Source organism: Podarcis bocagei (genome assembly GCF_964188305.1).
Source record: "Podarcis bocagei genome assembly, chromosome: 7".
NCBI lineage: Eukaryota > Metazoa > Chordata > Lepidosauria > Squamata > Lacertidae > Podarcis > Podarcis bocagei.
Window position 1 is genome coordinate 49386659 of NC_138132.1, and position 18902 is coordinate 49405560.

At 44.3% G+C, this 18902-nt stretch overlaps 1 protein-coding gene, 2 long non-coding RNA genes and 1 pseudogene across 5 annotated transcripts in view; 3 read left to right on the top strand and 1 right to left on the bottom strand.

Annotated features, from left to right (window-relative positions):
- LOC308591636 lies at window positions 1-6103 on the top strand. Of its 2 annotated transcripts, none has more exons than XR_014010203.1 (3): window positions 1-618; window positions 1757-1934; window positions 5892-6103. It is a non-coding gene; the product is annotated as an uncharacterized lncRNA (long non-coding RNA). The 2 variants fall into 2 exon arrangements; XR_014010204.1 differs by having other exon boundaries at window positions 4-577.
- Window positions 2046-5835, top strand: LOC308591484 (tigger transposable element-derived protein 1 pseudogene; annotated as a pseudogene). The gene is made up of 4 exons (XR_014013326.1): window positions 2046-2246; window positions 3157-3228; window positions 3405-4468; window positions 5788-5835. The product of XR_014013326.1 is annotated as a tigger transposable element-derived protein 1 pseudogene (transcript).
- Window positions 5429-18902, bottom strand: part of LOC308591629 (C-signal-like) — a 24353-nt gene continuing 10879 nt past the window's right edge. The window contains exons 3-6 of the mRNA XM_081202460.1: window positions 18084-18271; window positions 16576-16734; window positions 8562-8672; window positions 5429-6283 (exon numbers count right to left, since the gene is read on the bottom strand). Of these exons, the coding sequence (XP_081058586.1) occupies window positions 6161-6283; window positions 8562-8672; window positions 16576-16734; window positions 18084-18271 (581 nt within the window). The 3' untranslated portion in view covers window positions 5429-6160. The remainder of the gene's footprint in view (window positions 6284-8561; window positions 8673-16575; window positions 16735-18083; window positions 18272-18902) is intronic.
- Window positions 6200-16568, top strand: LOC308591638. The gene is made up of 4 exons (XR_014010207.1): window positions 6200-6300; window positions 8597-8731; window positions 13094-13455; window positions 16161-16568. It is a non-coding gene; the product is annotated as an uncharacterized lncRNA (long non-coding RNA).

The window sequence follows — 18902 nt, forward strand, 5'->3', positions numbered from 1 at the left end:
AGGGAAGTTTTTTAAATGTTTTATTATGTTTTATATATGTTGGAAGCTGCCCAGAGTGGCTGGGGCAACCCAGTAAGATGTGTGGGGTAAAAATAGTAAAATTATCATTATGAAATGGGGTGTCCCTATTTTCATCAGAGAAATGTTGGAGGGTATGCATTCCCCTACACAGAAAACCTAGGCTGTCAGGGAGGAAGCCTAGCTGTAACCCTTCCCTCAGACTCTGGAAAAATATTGTGCGTATAGGTCTGCCCAGCTGGCTATTGTGCTTTGCGAAGGACCCCTGTTGATGTCAGAATGGAACTGCCCAAGTTTTAGGCCTTGTGTTGTTACTAAGTTGTGGGCCTGGTTAACACTATCTGCTTGGGGATAAGCTGTGAAAGGAAAGAGTGTTGATGGCTTTAATATGTATAGAAGGGGGTATGGATCAAGTAACACCATTTTGATTGGGCTGGGAAGCAAGAGGCTCTGATTGGCTGGAGATGCTAGTCAGTGAAGAAACGGCAGTTAACTTTTGGGAAAGTCAGTTGATGAGGGAGATTTGAGCAAACACCAGAAGCAACTGAGGGGAGAGCAGGTAGCTGAGCTCTGGAGATGAAGCTATTCTTACCCAGCTTGGTAGCTATTCTTTGCTGGTGACATTCAGAAGAAGGGAGCTGGTGGCTGTAGTAGGCCAAGTGGCTGCCCTGTGTAAAGGTCTTAGCTGAAGAAGGCTGTGCAATCAGGTTTTTTAAATCAGCAGCCAGAACTACAGCCAGAGGAACTTTGGGGCCACAGGCAGGTTGTCCCCAGCACAGTGCCGGATTTATGTATAAGCTAAACAAGCTATAGCTTAGGGCCCCATTCTCTTGGCCCCCCCAAAAAAATTGAAAGGAAAAAAACCTGTATGTACATTTCCAAAATATAAGATAAAATAAAATAAAACCTACATACAGCAACAGTGTTTTGTGTTGTGTAGGTCCATAAATTACCATATAGCATATATTCAACACAAAAAACAGCGGCAATTTGTTGTTGACAAAGGACAGCTGGACATATAAAGGGCCCCATTATCTTCAGCAGCTTTTAGGGCCTCATCAAACTTAAATCCGGCCCTGTCCCAGCAGCTGGACTGGGTTGTGACGTGTGGATTTGGCTGGAGTGGAGACTTTGGGAAATTGAACTGAGATAAAAGCTACTTAGAGGCTAGTGTCAGTAACGGTATCTTAACTGCTTAGAAATTGTAATTGAGTGCATTTAAAATGCCTTTATAAATATCAGTATCCTGTTATGTATCCCTTTCGTAAACATAATTTAGTTCATCCGATGTTGGTGTCCATCTCGTACCTACCGTAATTGTATTTTATCATGGTTGGAGGCAGCTTCAAAGGCATTCTTAGGAAATGGTAGCAGTAGAAAAGGGTCACATTGAGGAACTCTTAAGTTTTGGTGGCAGGGAGTTTGATAGACCCTGCAATATAAAAAATTAAGATGCACAAATTCCTAAACTGAAACTGAGGGGCTACCTTTCTTTTCGGTTGTGGCAGCAGATGAATCAGTTCTTCCCATGCAGACAAATTGCATTTTCTACACAGGATTTTTTTAAATGGAAGATAATCAGGTCAAGTGAAGCCTTGATTGTATTATTATACCTTTTTGCAAACCGCTTTGAGGTTTTTTAAATAATCAAGCCGTGAATAAATGTTAGAAATAAATAAATAAAATGAAGAGCAAACAACATGAGAGGGTTGCCCGCCTTTTCATTTGACCCCTGCAGGTGTGACCAGCACTGATACCAACTGGAGAAAGAGTACTGCACTTTGCTGTAGGTAGCAGTGTGAGGGGAACCAGGAACCAAGAGCTCCCAGATGACCCAGTAGCCAGGGCCAAAGAGGAAGTCAGAAGAACACAGGGCAAACCAGAAGCTAGGATCAAGAAGCAAGCAAACAAATAAAGTACAGTGGTACCTCGCAAGACGAATGCCTCGCAAGACCAAAAACTCGCTAGACGAAAGGTTTTTCCGTTTTCGAGTTGCCTCGCAAGACGAATTTCCCTATGGGCTTGCTTCGCAAGACGAAAACATCTCGCGACTTTGTTTCCTTTTTCTTAAAACCGTTAAAACCAAGGGTGCTTAGCTTGAACAGCTGCAGTTGCGACTTGACTTCGAGGAGCAACAGTTAGCACGTGGTTTTGCAGCCTTTTCTCAGACTTTGCTCACTTTTGAAGCTTTTCCAAAACTTTTCCAGAACTTCTCTTGCATCCATTTGGTAAGTTAAACTTTTAAAACTTTTTTGGGGGGTTTTGGATTTTGGGTTGGGGTGTTTGGGATTCAAGGACTTGGTGTTGTGGGGGGGTTTGCGATAATCTGGAAGCCTGTGGGGCTTTTGGGGGAATTTTTATGATTTTCTGTGACCATTGGGCCAGTTTGTTTTTTTTTCAAATTTTTTTTCCTGAGTTTGAATTTCTGAGTGCTGGCTGGCTGGGGGAACAGTTGGAGAGGTTTCTGCAGGAATCTGGGAGCTTGTGGGGCTTTTGGGGAATTTTTATGATTTTCTGTGACCATTGGGCCAGTTTGTTTTTTTCCCCCAATTTTTTTTCCCTGAGTTTGAATTTCTGAGTGCTGGCTGGCTGGGGGAACAGTTGGAGAAGTTTCTGCAGGAATCTGGGAGCTTGTGGGGCTTTTTTGGGAATTTTTATGATTTTCTGTGACCATTGGGCCAGTTTGTTTGTTTTTTCAAATTTTTTTCCCTGAGTTTGAATTTCTGAGTGCTGGCTGGCTGGGGGAACAGTTGGAGAGGTTTCTGCAGGAATCTGGGAGCTTGTGGGGCTTTTTTGGGAATTTTTATGATTTTCTGTGACCATTGGGCCAGTTTGTTTTTTTTTCAATTTTTTTTCCCTGAGTTTGAATTTCTGAGTGCTGGCTGGCTGGGGGAACAGTTGGAGAGGTTTCTGCAGGAATCTGGGACCATTGAGCCATGTTGTTATTTTTTGAATTTTTTTTTGTCTGGGTGGGGGAACAGTTGGGGAGGGGTTTGCAGCAGTTGGGGAGGGGCTGGGGGAGCAGTTGGGGAGGGGTTTGCAATTTCTGTGTGGTGGGTGGGTGGTTGTCTGTGGGAACAGTTGAGGTTTTTGAAGGCATTGGTGATTTTTGAAGCTTTTCCAAAACTTATTTTGCAGCCATTTGAGGTTTCTGAAGACTTCGGTGATTGATTGTTGAAGCTTTTCCAGAACTTCTCTTGCATCCATTTGGTAAGTTAAACTTTTAATTTTTTTTTGGGGGGGGGGTTGGATTTTGGATTTTGGGTTGGGGTTTTTGGGATTCAAGGACTTGGTTCTGGGTTTTAATTTCTGTGTGGTGGGTGGCTGGGTGATTTTGAATTTTTTGGATTTGAAGCACATCACTGATTTCTTTTTCTTTTTCTGAGTTTACGAAGGTAAGAGCTGTGCTGCCATGGGACCCAAGAAGACTGCTGCTGCGGTGGCCAGCGAGAGGAAGAAGGAGAAGGTGACGCTGGAAATGAAGAAGGAGATCATCCGGAAGCACGACGGCGGAATGCGTGTGACGGACATCGCCAGGGAGTACGGGAGGAATCCATCAACCATCGGGACAATCCTGAAGATGAGGGAGAAGATCCTGGCGACTGATGCAGCCAAGGGAGTCACCAGGATCGTGAAGAACCGCCCAGCTGTTCTGGAGGAGGTCGAGAAGTTGCTGCTCATCTGGATAGAAGAGAAGCAGCGTGCAGGGGACACAGTGTCTGAGGCCGTCATTTGTGAGAAGGCCAAGGCCTTGCACGCTGACCTCATCCGGGAACAGCCAGGAACCTCAGGCGAGCCAGAAGTCTTCAAGGCAAGCAGAGGTTGGTTTGAACGGTTCAAGACAAGATCTGGCATCCACAGCGTGGTCAGGCATGGAGAGGCTGCCAGTTCTGATGTTCCTGCAGCTGAAGACTTTGCATCGGAGTTCCTGGAGGTTGTGAAGACGGAGGGCTACGTTCCACAGCAGGTCTTCAACTGCGGCGAGACCGGGCTGTTTTGGAAGAGGATGCCCAAAAGGACTTTCATCACACAGGAGGAGGCCAAGTTGCCTGGCCACAAGCCCATGAAGGACCGTCTGACCCTGCTCTTCTGTGCCAACGCAAGCGGCGACCTGAAGATCAAGCCCCTGCTGGTGTACCACTCGGAGAACCCACGGGCCTTCAAGAGACACAAGATCGACAAGGAGCGGCTGAGTGTCATGTGGCGATCCAACAGCAAGGCTTGGGTCACACGTGTTCTGTTTGTGGACTGGGTCAATCTTGCTTTTGGCCCTGCTGTCAAGCAGTACCTGCTGGACAACGACCTGCCGCTGAAGGCTTTGCTTCTGATGGACAATGCTCCTGCCCATCCTAAAGGCCTTGAGGTGGACTTGTTGGAGGAGTTCAGCTTCATCAACATCATGTTCCTGCTGCCTAACACCACGCCACTGCTCCAGCTGATGGATCAGCAGGTCATCGCCAATTTCAAAAAACTCTACACCAAGGAGCTTTTCAGGCGATGCTTCGAGGTGACTGACTGCACCACCATCACCCTGCGGGAATTCTGGAAGGACCACTTCGACATCGTCACCTGCTTGAAGATGATCACCACGGCCTGGAACGGGATCAGCCAGAGAAATTTGAATTGCGCTTGGCGCAGCCTGTGGCCGGACTGTGTGGCACCAAGTGACTCTGATGCACCAGAGTCAACAGTGGTGCAGGACATTGTTGCCTTGGGGAGGACCATGGGCCTGGAGGTCACGGAGGAGGACGTCTGCGAGCTGGTGGAGGAGCACGACGACGAGCTGACCACCGTGGAGCTGGTCGAACTGCAGGCAGAGGCTGCGCAGGAGCAGGCCTCACTGGAAGAGGAGGAAGCAACTGAGGAACGGCTGTCCTCCGAAAAACTGAGGGACATTTGCCTGAAGTGGAAGGAGGTGCAGACTTTTGCAGAGCAGCACCACCCTGAGAAGCACGTGGCACATGACGTTGGGAACATTTTTGATACGAGGGTCATGTCGCCTTTCAGGGAGGTGCTGAAAAGGCGGATGAAGCAGCAGACTATGGACAGGTTCTTGAGCAAGAAGCAAAGAGTGGAAGAGGAACCTTCTTCGAGTGGTCCCCCAGAGTCTTAGAAAATGTACTGTACACTTTGTTGATTTTTAAATGTTTTTCTGTCATGTTTATAAAGTTAATTTATTTTCCCTTCAATTTTTGAACTGCTCTTTACAGTATGTGTGACTTTTAAGAGCAGTTAATAAACTCTTGTTGTACCAAATTTGGCTTTGTTTGGACTTTTTTTGACCATAGGAACGCATTAATTGATTTTCAATGCATTCCTATGGGATTTCGTGATTCGCAAGACGAAAAATTCGCTAGACGACAAAACTTGCGGAACGAATTAATTTCGTCTTGCGGGGCACCACTGTAAATAAATATAACTAATCGTATTTTATTTACTTGCAGGTATATAAACTGCTTCACAATCAAAACTTCTCAAAGCAGTGTAGAATAAAATCAAATATGAAATATGAAATATTACAAACTCAGTAACTAAACACATTCAAACTATTTCTATGATTATATAGTTGTTATTCCATGAAATGACTAGGTCTTTAAAAGCCTTCTTTAAAAACAAAAAAAATCAATCGCTGCCTAAATATCAAAATGTGTGGCATTTGTCTAATTTTAGTTGGTAACTCAGATTAGTTACATTTCACTATTCTAATTAGTGTTGTGTGTAATTTTGTTCATAGATCAACATTAAACTTATATTTTTAATTATGTGTAGATCTCCCCAGAAAAAGGAACCAGTGTTCCAACACACATTGACCTGTAAGAAATCTGCTTAGCTAGCACTTTTGAGAACAAGTTTTTCCCTTTTGCATTTTTCAGGATTGAGAAGACCCTTACATTGTGTATCACTCTGAGACTGTGTTTGTGAGAAGGCACAATAGTGACACAAGACAAAAACAACTAACAGACAGGCTAGGTCATATAAAGCAACAAGAAGGAATCTCTGCCACACAGAGCAGCTAGAAGGGAGTTTTAATATTTTCAGCAGAACTTGTTGCATTTATTGAAATTGAAGTTCATCTATTCAGGTATTTGGATTGCTCGTGGTGCTGGTTTCCCATTGGAGTGAGGACAATAACATTGTGCTTTCACCAGGGAAGGGTTTCCCCATCGAGGTTTACAAAAGTGCCAGTGTTTTTCTCTGAGAGACACGCAAGGGTGTTTAGGATCTCTTTCACACCCTCATCCACTTTCACTGGGGCTAGGATACCCTGGAAAAGGAGAACAGGTAAGTGATATATCTCTTGCACTGTGCAAATATGTAATGATGACAAATGGGTGAAGGCAACACACTATTATTTATTTTATTATTTGTTCATTTCTATACCACCCTTCATCCAAGGATCACAGGGCAGTCTGCACTTGCACCAAGTTCATGTATCAAGGGCAACCAGAGAAGCATTCTCTTGACAAATGCTCCAACATTCAAACTCTGGGCATTTTGGAAGCAACGGATATCTGCCACTGGGCTGGTGTTTGCCAGGCACAGAGTTTAGAACATGTGTGATCCGCTGCTTCTTTAAAATACTGAAGTGCTGGATTTTGAAGGTTTTAACAATGTATTTGGATGGCATGCATATTTGTGGTATGATAAGGTAAAAGCACATAAAGCATTTAAAAATCATATTGTTAGAAAAGCATTGTTTAATGTTTGGATAAGATATAAGGATTTGTTAGGGGGGGAAAACCCAAGATGTTTGTCACCAATGGAAGCGAAGGCACAGAAAAAACTCAATATGGAGGCCAAATGGCCAAAATACTGGGAAATTCTGGAACAAGATGGAGAGAGAATAAAATTGCAGAGCTTTGAAAAATTGAAAAACAAAGTGCGAGATTGGCTCCGTTACTATCAAATAATGGAGGCATACAAATTGGACAAAAAAGTTGGTTTCCAGGTGGAAAAATCAAAATTGGAAACAGAATTGTTAGATCCAAAAACTAAGAATTTGTCAAGAATGTATAACTTGCTGTTGAAATGGAACACTCAGGATGAAACTGTGAAATCAGCTATGATTAAATGGGCACAAGATGTTGGGCATAACATAATGATGGCTGACTGGGAACGGTTATGGACCACAGGTATGAAATTTACGGCATGTAATGCCTTAAGAAAAAATTTAATGAAAATGATTTATAGGTGGTATATGACACCAGTTAAGCTTCAAAAAATCTACCATTTGCCCGATAATAAATGTTGGAAATGTAATGAGACTGAAGGTACATTCTTTCACCTTTGGTGGACGTGCCCAAGGATTAAGGCATTCTGGGAGATGATTTATAATGAAATGAAAAAGGTATTTAAGTATACCTTCCTTAAGAAACCAGAGGCCTTTCTCCTGGGCATGGTCGGCCAATTGGTGTTAAAGAAGGATAGAACTTTTTTTATGTATGCAACAACAGCAGCAAGAATACTCATCTCAAAATATTGGAAGACACAAGATTTACCCACCAGGGAAGAATGGCAGATGAAGTTGATGATGGAAAGGAATTGCTGAAACAATTAATAGAAGTGGAATACAAAAAGGGAGGTGTGAGGAGGTCAGGGAAATTAGTGAAAGAAAGATAAGATATTGAAATTAGACTGGTTTTTGTTTTGGTTTGTTAGTTGTATGTGTTTTGCAGTGGTTTTTTTGTATTGTATTGTATTATTGTATGTTTTTTCTTTTTTGGTTTTTTGTAGCTGTAATGGTTCTAGGGGTTACTCGTGCGTAAATCGGCACCACCACTGGCTGGGTTACCTGGGTGAACTCTCACTGTCCGGACAGCCATTCACCCGTGGCTGTCTCAATCGCTGGCAGAATCCGTCAGTGGGTGTTTCTTGAACTTCTTCCAGCATAAAAGTTCTTTGACGCCTAGTCGCCGCCTACTCTCCCTGCGCGGAAGCCTTCTGCGCAAGGAGGGTGTGGGCAGCGGAGGACCAGTGCTCTCCCCGCTGGTCCCCGGCAAGGAGTCATGGAGCCACCTCGCCGATTCCCCCATCTGCTCCCCTTCTCCACTGGTGCTACGCTGATTTCCTTCCCCAGAAGATGGGCTGCTTCTCTCCCTCCCGGGAAGCTCTCCGGAATCCCTCTGGACCCCTCCCTCTCCCTCTGGCTCCGATGGCAGTTCCCTGACAGTAGTGTTGTGTTCAATTTGTTGGAAAACTAATAAATATTATTATAAAAAAAGAAAAAGAAAAAAAAAGTAGAACATGTGTGATCCTAGGGAATAGGGCGGGAACTGAACGGTACAAGTAAGTACAAACTTTCGGGCTGCTTGTTCTTCCTCTACCGCCACCACAGGTGTGTGGTGTGGTGAACCAGCTTATACTCGAGTCAATAAGTTTTCCCAGTTTTTTGTGCTGAAATTAGGTGCCTTGGCTTATATTTGGATTGGCTTATACTCAAGTGTATATGGTATTATCCATTCTGAGCCTCAGTTGGAAGCAGGCCCAGTGTTTCAGTGCATTTGATGACCTCTGGGAAGTGGAGGGCACCATGAACCACTTACTTCAAAATTTCCCATGTCTGTCTGTAACCACCCAGGATGCAGCGCAACACACAGGATCTTGTCTTCAGCAAATCCCAGGGACTGGCACCGTGTGAGCATGTTCAGAGCAGCCTAGGAGAGAAATATGCCAGGAGCAGGAAGGTGGTGAATGATGTTATAGGAATTCTAAGGTATTATATATATCAAATAAATGTTCATAAATGTACAAGGCAAACACATACATAGAATCATAGAATCATAGAATCATAGAGTTGGAAGAGACCACAAGGGCCATCGAGTCCAACCCCCTGCCAAGCAGGAAACACCATCAGAGCACTCCTGACATATGGTTGTCAAGCCTCTGCTTAAAGACCTCCAAAGTAGGAGACTCCACCACACTCCTTGGCAGCAAATTCCACTGTCGAACAGCTCTTACTGTCAGGAAGTTCTTCCTAATGTTTAGGTGGAATCTTCTTTCTTGTAGTTTGGATCCATTGCTCCGTGTCCGCTTCTCTGGAGCAGCAGAAAACAACCTTTCTCCCTCCTCTATGTGACATCCTTTTATATATTTGAACATGGCTATCATATCACCCCTTAACCTCCTCTTCTCCAGGCTAAACATGCCCAGCTCCCTTAGCCGTTCCTCATAAGGCATTGTTTCCAGGCCTTTGACCATTTTGGTTGCCCTCCTCTGGACACGTTCCAGTTTGGTGCCCAGAACTGGACACAGTACTCCAGGTGTGGTCTGACCAGAGCAGAATACAGTGGCACTATTACTTCCCTTGATCTAGATGCTATACTCCTATTGATGCAGCCCAGAATTGCATTGGCTTTTTTAGCTGCCGCGTCACACTGTTGGCTCATGTCAAGTTTGTGGTCAACCAAGACTCCTAGAACCTTTTCACATGTACTGCTCTCAAGCCAAGTGTCACCCATCTTGTATTTGTGCCTCTCATTTTTTTTGCCCAAGTGCAATACTTTACATTTCTCCCTGTTAAAATTCATCTTGTTTGTTTTTGCCCAATTCTCTAATCTGTCAAGGTCGTTTTGAAGTGTGATCCTGTCCTCTGGGGTGTTAGCCACCCCTCCCAGTTTGGTGTCATCTGCAAATTTGATCAGGATGCCCTTGAGTCCATCATCCAAGTCATTGATAAAGATGTTGAATAAGACCGGGCCCAAGACAGAACCCTGTGGCACCCCACTAGTCACTCTTCTAATGTTTATATACATAAGTATATAAACCATGTGTCTGAAATAGTACAGGAGAACAACCCTGAAGCCATTTTGATTCTCCCAAATTGACCTCAGATATATCTCTGCAAGGAGGAAGGAAATGGGGAAAGCTTTCCAATTGTCTTTGGACTGTAGGTGCTTACAGTCTGGCAAGTATCTGTTAAGCTGATATCAGTATGTGTAAGAGATTCAGGAACTAAGTATTTACCATCTCAAAGGAATGGCCAGGCTACCCAGAAAAAGGAAAAGGAGCCCGTGATCGACTGGAACTTCCCGGGGATCAACCAGTCAATCCTGATCGACCTGTTGGACATCCCTGATTTAGATGGATGGGCCTAGGCCAATTTCCTGTACATGGGGGGGGGGCAGAAAATTTAGTCTGCTCATAGCTGAAATGACTAGGAATATATTTGAAATTTATGAATTCTGACTGTCTGGCCATTTCAATCATACATGTGAGAGCAGGTGATTGTTCTGCTAATGACCGGGGCGGGGGCACACAAAATAATGATAACTCACATTTTTTGAATAGATATCTGTACCCCAATTTCCTGTAGATAAAGGAGGCATGTAGCTCCCAATTTTCTTTGCCTGGGGTACAGATATATCTGTTTAATACAGGAAACAAGATCCATGAGCACTGAGGCTTTAGTAGAAATTTAATTTGGCCAACTTTGTATTACAGTACAGTGGTACCTCAGGTTAAGTACTTAATTCGTTCCGGAGGTCCGTACTTAACCTGAAACTGTTCTAACCTGAAGCACCACTTTAGCTAATGGGGCCTCCTGCTGCTGCCGCGCCGCCAGAGCACGATTTCTGTTCTCATCCTGAGACAAAGTTCTTAACCCGAGCTACTATTTCTGGGTTAGCGGTGTCTGTAACCTGAAGTGTATGTAACCTGAAGCGTATGTAACCCAAGGTACCACTGTACTGGCTTTTGGTGAAAACCTTTGAGTTTCTGCCCTTGGGAAATCTGATTTTTTTTTTTTTTTTATTGACCCCTTACCTTCCTTGAGTCCCTGGTAAGAAAAGCCAATCATGGCTTTATTCAAATGGTAATTAAGCCAAGAGATGCAACACTTTAATAGGCATAATAGATGTGCTGAATCATGAACTCTGTATATGTACAGAGGCTATACTAGTTGTTTGACAAAGTTATGCCCTGCACTGGAAACCTTATTCCAATTTATTTATGTAAAATTCGGAACCATTGAGGAAAATGCAGTGAGAAGTACTCCTTTTGTGTGTTTGTGTAAAATTGTAGGATGCCCTAAATACTATTTTTCTTACAACAATGATATATACATGTTTGTATGCAGTTTTGCCTAATACAGTGGTACCCCGCAAGACGAATGCCTCGCAAGACGGAAAACCCGCAAGACGAAAGGGTTTTCTGTTTTGGAGGCGCTTCGCAAGACGAATTTCCCTATGGGCTTGCTTCGCAAGACGAAAGCCCATAGGGAAATCTCCGGGGACCTCTTTTAAATGCTGGTGGTGGGGAGCAAAGCCTTTCCCCCCCTCCGGCCTTCAGAAGAGGTCCAGGAAGGCCGGCGGGGGCCGAAAGGCTTTGCTCCCCACCGCCAGCATTTTAAAATCAGTCTGGGATAGCAGGGAAGCGCTTCCCGCTATCGCGGACGGCTTTTGAAGGCAGGCGGGGGGGAGCAAAGACTTTCGCCCCCCGCCCGCCTTCAGAAGAGGTCCTGGACCTCTTCTGAAGGTGGGCGGGGGGCAAAAGTCTTTGCTCCCCCCTGCCTGCCTTCCCGGGAGAGCGGAGAAAGGCAGCACGTTTCTCCGCTGTCCCGGACGGCTTTGGAAGGCAGGCGGGGGGGGGGAGCAAAGACTTTCGCCCCCCGCCCGCCTTCAGAAGAGGTCCAGGACCTCTTCTGAAGGCGGGCGGGGGACAAAAATCTTTGTCCCCCCTGCCTGCCTTCCCAGGGGCTTTTACATCGCCCCAGACAGCGGAGAAGTCCTCCGCTGTCCCGGGCGATTTTAAAATGCCACCCGCCAGCATTTTAAGATCGCCCCGGACAGCGGAGAAGTCCTCCGCTGTCCCAGGGTTTTTAAAAATGCTGGGGGTGGGAAGAAAAGCCCTTGTCCCCCCCCCCAGCTTTCAGAAGAGGTCGGGGGACAGACTGTCCCCGGACCTGGTCTGAAGGCGGTTTCCCTAGGAACGCATTAATTGATTTTCAATGCATTCCTATGGGAAACCGTGCATCGCAAGACGAAAAACTCGCAAGAAGAAAAAACTTGCGGAACGAATTAATTTCGTCTTGTGAGGCACCACTGTATACACCTTTTTGCACAGCAATATCCCCTAATATAATGTACGTTTATGTAATTCATGAATATATGCATTTTTGTGCATATTACTTGGCTGGAGACCTGCATTGCAAAATGTGGAGAGGTATTAATTTTGGAGGGTGGCTGTGTTTTGGTTCATGCATTGTTTTGGGAAGTGGGAAGGGCTTTAAAAGCAAATTGAACTGATGTTCTGCCCCACTGGCAGGAGTTAGTTAACAGGAGGCATCTGTAAGAGTAAGGCAGGGCCACGGAACCTGTGATTTTCAAGATATTTCTGGACTGCAACTCCCAATAGCCGCAGCCAGCATGGCCAATGGTCAGGGAAAGGGATTATAGGAGCTACAATCCAACAACATGTAAAGAGCTAAAGGTTCTCCAACCTTCGGCTATGTTACTTTACTTTTTAAAGTAGGAGTGGATCTGGTTAGTGTCAGGAGCTCGTCCTACACTCAAGTAGGATCTGGTAGAGTCACATGCCCGACTGGCATGTTCTCTCCCTCCTGGTCGATTATTCGGGAGCTTCAAAAGCTTTCTTCAGCCCGAACATCACAGTGACCGATGCCAACAGACATCGGCACACTTAGGGATCCACAGAGTCTTCGCAGCTTGCATAACAGACCTCAGCAACTCAGCATTTTGGCTAATCTACTTTATTTACATATAAACACACAGAGAGCACTGCAACATGGCCCCCTCTCTCTCTAGCATCAGGCAGCAAAGAGAAAAAAGACAAAGGACAATAGTCCCACTTCATGGAACACAGTAACACAAACATCCTGCCTCTGTCACTTCCCACTCTGTGGAGTCAAAACATACATGATCATGTGATAAACAACAATCCCATGACTGCAATCATGGAGCAGGAATTCTAACAGTTAGTGCCTGGATGGGTGACTGCCTGGGAACAACATGGACACTGCCTCAGCAGCATATAACAAATGTAAGAGAGAGAGAAAATACTGGTAATTATTTCTTAAATGTTAGAAATATAAGTTAACAGAGGCTTCCTGTTATTTCAGATTCTACAATGCTGTCAAGGTATGTTTTGATAGTTTGATATACAAAAACAAACGAAAAGGAGGAGGAGCATGGAGTATCTGGCCTCCAACAAGCTGATATATTCGAGAACAAATGGAGGGCTGTGTGAAAAGCATGATAAAGTGACACTTTCTTCCTACATGTTAGCACAGCTGCCCTTCATTGTTTGCATCCAGAAGCATACCTAGGATCCCTTGTGCCCTTCATGAGGAGCTGTATCGGAAGTGTTGATTGTGCACTTCAGAACTGAAACAATACAGGCAGCAATGCTGGGGGGGGGGCATTGAAACTATTAAGTCCAGGTTCTAAAATCACCTGCACTACTGGCAGATTCAACAGAAAGGTTCACTTCTTGGACTTCCGGGTTAGTGCCATCGGCTAATGGCGGAGTTCCTCTGACCGGAGGAACCCGCTCCGTGAGAACTGGATCTTCCTGCTGCGGTGAAGGTGGGGACCCTTTAGAAATCCCAGGTGGAGGAAGCCTGGGAACGTGGGATTCGGCAGGGCACCAAGAGCGCCTCCCCTACTCGCGGGGAATCCCATTTTGGGGCTCCGGAGTGAAGTGGAGTGAGTGGCGCAGTTCTGCGAACTGACTACTACTTTCACGGAGTGAAGCCGCACAGCCGTTGCCGGAGAGCGCTGACTTTTTCCTGTGGACAATTGGACTTAAAAGTAACTACCCGTGAGTAAAGCGAAGAATTGGAGTCTTAAAAGCTGAATTTGACAACGAACAGGGGAAGGCTTAAAACAGGAAGTCTGCCTTCCTCTTTTTGTAAATAGTCGGAAGCAAATAGGTTTAAGCTAAAGCCTGGAAAGTCTACTTTAAACGCCCAAATTTCCAGCACAAAAATAGCGAAACCCCCCCCCCCTTGGAAGCAGGGGAAAGGGGGGGAGTTTTTGGACGTTATTTGCCTGCAAAAAGAGAGGGAGAAGCTAAATTTCCATTGCTCGGAACCTGGGAACGGCAGCCATTAAAATCGCTGCATTTCAGAGCTCCGCATAGACTTTGAACAGACCGCTTATTTGACTGTCAGTGAAATAGTGAAACTAGAGTGATACATTGTTTCAATTACTTTCTCCTGGCTCAAAAGTTTCAGTTACCTTCTACCTTCAGTTGAGATTTGATACTAAATATACTGGTGCAATTGTAACTTCAAAAAAGGAGATACTTTGGACTAACATAATATAAACAATAACTATTTCCCTCTAGAGGAGGACTTTGAAATTGCTACAAGGAGTGGAATTTCCCAACTTTAAAGATAAGACTCTGGGACTGTATTTGACCTTGAAGGGCTTAAGTGTTATTGCAGATGGGAAAGAAAAAATAGATCCCCCAATCCAAGAAAAAACAACAAGGTCTGGGAAGTCTTTTCAAAGAGCCTCTACATCTGGCCCTCCTGCCTCATCTGCAGCCGCATTAATGCATTCTAAACCAAAAGGAATGATTTCAGAAGAAGCTCTGGCACTTGCTCTGAGCAAAATTAATAATTCATTGGAACAAATGAATAAAAAATTGGATCAAAATACACAAAGTATAAATAGTTTGGGACAAAAAGTTAACTCCAATACAGAAGCTATTGAGAAACTGGTTAAGGAGTCCAATTACACCCGACAGATCACAGAGGAAGTTAAGGAAAAGGTTGTTGCTGTGGAAGCGAAGGTAACTCAACTGGAAACAGAGAGAGTTCCAGACTTGCAGAAGCAACTTGAGGACCATAAGTCGACGCTTTCTATGATTGAGCTCAAGGAGAAACAGACAAACCTGAGGATTAGAGCTGTACCTGAACTAGAAAAAGACTCTCTCGTACACTATCTTACAGAGGAATTTGCAGCCCACCGGGACTTGGATTTGGAAAAAGAGGAGTTTAAAATTGTGAGAGCCTTCAGACTCGGAAGAGGAGGGAAGAAGGAGAAGAACAGAATAAGAGACTGTTTGATTACCCTTCGCTCTAAAGAAGAGAGGGATAAAATTTTGGGTTGGCACTACGAGAAGACTCTGGTAATACATCAGTCAAGAGTGGAAATATTTAAAGATATCCCCAAACACCTTTTGGACCTCAGGTTCAACTTTGGAGATCTGGTTGCTTTGTTGAGAAGGAACAAAATCAATTTCAGGTAGGAATTCCCTCAAGGCCTATCCTTTAGTTTCAAAGGAAGGAAAATAAAAATAAGATCAGGAGAAGATAAAACAAAGTTCCTGTATAATCACGAAGAAGATCTACAGAAGGGAATTGGAAAAGAGCCAACAACATTGGACAGAGGATCACCAGACAGAGGACCGGAGCAAAGAGCACTGGAGAGAATACCACCAAACAGGGGAACGCTGGACATATCAACATTATCTTTTGGATTGGACCCCCCAGTGAACACACCAACACTACTACCAACAGAAGAGGAACAAGCTTTGGGGGCAGTTGGGGGGGTATCAAAGTAACCACAGGATGGCGCTGCAGGTCTTGAGCTGGAATGTGAATGGACTGAACAGCCCAGAAAAAAGGCGGAGAGTGTTTCATTTATTGAAAAAAGAGCAATTGGACTTGATTTGTTTACAAGAAACACATGTGACAAGGTTACATAGGAAGTTATTGAGTAACAAAAAATTAGGCCAAAATTTATTTCATCAGATAAAGTTAAAAAAAAGTTCCCTGACATATGGTTTTAGCAGAAATGTAATTAAGAATTAAGTAAAAGCTGATTGATAATGGGCCAAAAGAAAAATTTAAGGTTAGACCGTTAAGATAAATTATAGAACAAAAATTGAGAAAGATGGAAAGAATTTGCTGAAACAATTAACTGAACTAGAATACAAAAAAGGCAGGTGTGAGGAGGTCGATGAAACAAGTAAATGAAAGGTAAAGATATGGAATATTGGATGTGTTTATGAGTGTTATTGTTTCTTTTTGTTGTATTGTTGTATTGTCTTTCTATGTTTTTCTTTTTATGTATTGTAATGTATGTTTTGTTAAATTTTTTGTTGCTTTCTTTTTTCTTTTTTCTGTAATTTTTAAACTTCTAATAAATATCTTTTAAAAAAACAAAACCAGAAAGGTTCACTTCTTTTTTTAAACAAGGAGCATCAAGTGGATGCTCCAATCCACAAAAGCTTTTGCCCCTGAACCCAGAAGTGCTGGAGGCGTGCTTCTCTCCTCAACCGTTGCTGCTGCTCCCGAGTCAGGCAGCCTCCTGTTGAAATCAGGCAGCTGACAGGGACAACCCCAGCAAAAGCCAGACCCCGCCGCCACCGCCCAGTGCCACGGCAGCACTGAGTGGCTGAGATGTGCTGCCACTGGAGCCCTGGAGGGGGATGGGGAGTGTGAGAGGTGGAAGAAGAGGAGAGAGGTGCATCTGCTAAATCCTGCCTGGAGTTTGAGTCCTTTCTGGTCTGAGTGTGCCCCTGGCAGGGGTCAGCTTTGCCAACTGCTCAATGCACCCCTCTTTGCATCACCATAAAATACCTCTGTACCTTGCTGCAGCGGTAGTTGATGGAATGTCCCACTTCCCATCCAAGTAGTTTTGTAATGGAGCCACCTTCACTGGACATGTTGACAACGGCAGCTTTGCTGCAGCTCATTCCTTTCTGGGGGCTTTCCCGAGATGCCTTCCTCAGCAAGGGCAGGAATGCCTGGAGAAGGAGTGGAATGAAGGGACAACCTTATACTATGTGGGGAGACCTGGTCCTCCTTTATTATAATTATTATTTAATAAATTTATATACCACCCTTCATCCAAAGATCACAGGGCAGTTTACACTGTAAAACACAAAATTCATAATATTAAAATCCTAATAAAACTAATAAAAATAATAATAAAACACAAACTTAAAAGGCCATAGATTGTTTAACAGCCAAAGGACTAGTTGAAGGAGAATGTTTTCTCCTGGCTCCTAAAGGTATGTGATGAGGGCGGTGGGCAAGCCACTCTGGAGAGATCATTCCACAAACTAGGAGCCACTACAGAAAAGGCCCGTTCTGGTGTTGCCACCCTTCAGACTTCTTGTGGAGGGGGCACATGAAGAAGGGTCTCAGATCATGATTGCAGAATCCAGGTAGGTTCATACTGAGAGGCAGTCTTTGAGGTATTGCTGGCCTGAGTCATTTAAGGCACTTTGAATTGGGTCTGGGAACTAATTGGCAGTCAGTGCAGTCAGGGCAGGATTGGTGTTATATGCACTGGCAAAGGAACAGGGGTGCGGGGCAAGTGCACCACTCCCAGCGGCACGATCCCGGTGAGGTGCCATCATGGCTGCCCCCCCACACTGGGTGCCACACCCCCGGGACACGCGCCACGCCCCTGTGGGCAGCATGCCATGCCCCTGGGACATGCGCCACGCCCCTGGGATGCACACCAGCCATGCCTCGTCTGCTCTCCGCCCCCCCCCACCGGAGCTTGAAGCTCCACCACTGATTATATGCTGAGACTGTCTTGCCCCAGTGAACAAGCCAAATGAATTCTTCAACAGCTGAAGTTTCCAAACTGTCTTCAGAGGCAGCCTCACATGAGCCTCAAGTGACAGCAATGGATCAAGGAGTACCCCCAAGCTACATACCTGCTCCTTCCAGAGGAAGTGTAACCCCATCAAGAGCTGCCCCCTCCCATTCTTCTGGTCTAGGGAATTACCCACTAACAGTGCCTAAGTTGTATCTGAATTGAGCTTCAGTTTGTTGGCTCTCATTCAGTCCATCACTGAAGCAAAACAACAGACCAGCCCATCCACTGCCACATCAGTGTCAGTTGAACATCTGTCTTTTGTTCAGCTGTTAAAGGTCCTGTACATTCGAGAAATCAAGCCAATTTATTTCATGAAATTTCTATACTGCTCAAGTGTAAAAACTAAACAAAAAAACACTCTGCAAACAATGAACTCATCACCAGAAAACACTTGCATAAATCATTCTGTTCTCCATAACTTAAGAGCTCTACAACATGCTGAGGAATGTCTGTGAAGAAGCATGTATCCAGGGATAGCCTTACCTGAGTGACTACCATGGTCCCAATCACATTGGTCCTATACACCTCAGACATACTCTCTGGTGTCTCATCTTCCATAGAAGCTGGCCTTACAATCCCAGCATTGTTTATCAGAAGATTCAACCCGGCTCCTTTCAGACACTCAGTGACTCTGGCTGCAGCAGCCTTGATGCTGTTAGGCTCACAAGTGTCTATAGTAACAAAGAAATTATTGTAAAGGTGATTCTGCTGAACCGAGTTAACCAGTAACTAGTAAGGTCTAACAAGGTTGAACATCTATCTTAAGGGCAGAAATGACTCAGTAATATACAATGGAACCTCGGCTCCCAAATGCCTTGGGAGCTGAATGTTCTGACTCCCGAATGTGATTGTTCTGGTTATCGAACGTTCTTTGGAAGCCGAACGTCCGGTGCAGATTCCAATTGGCTGTTGGAAGCTCCTGCAGCCAATCAGAAGCAGTGTCTTGGTTCCCGAACCATTTTGGGAGTCAAATGGACTCCTGAAATGGATTAAGTTCAGAATCTGAGGTTCTACTGTACATGATTAATTAATAGCTGTTACATTTTATTTTATTTTATTTTATTTTATTTTATTTTATTTTATTTTATTTTATTTTATTTTATTTTATTTTATTTTATTTTATTTTATTTTATTTTATTTTATTTGCTAAGTATGTTAGTTGCATTTGATATGTCAGGCCTGGATATGTTTGCTAAATAAAGCAAACTTCCAATTACACTTCTGTATTTGTCAATATCCTCAAATTATTTTTAATCATCTTGCTTTTGATATTTGAGAGTCATTGGAGTAGCAACTAGATTA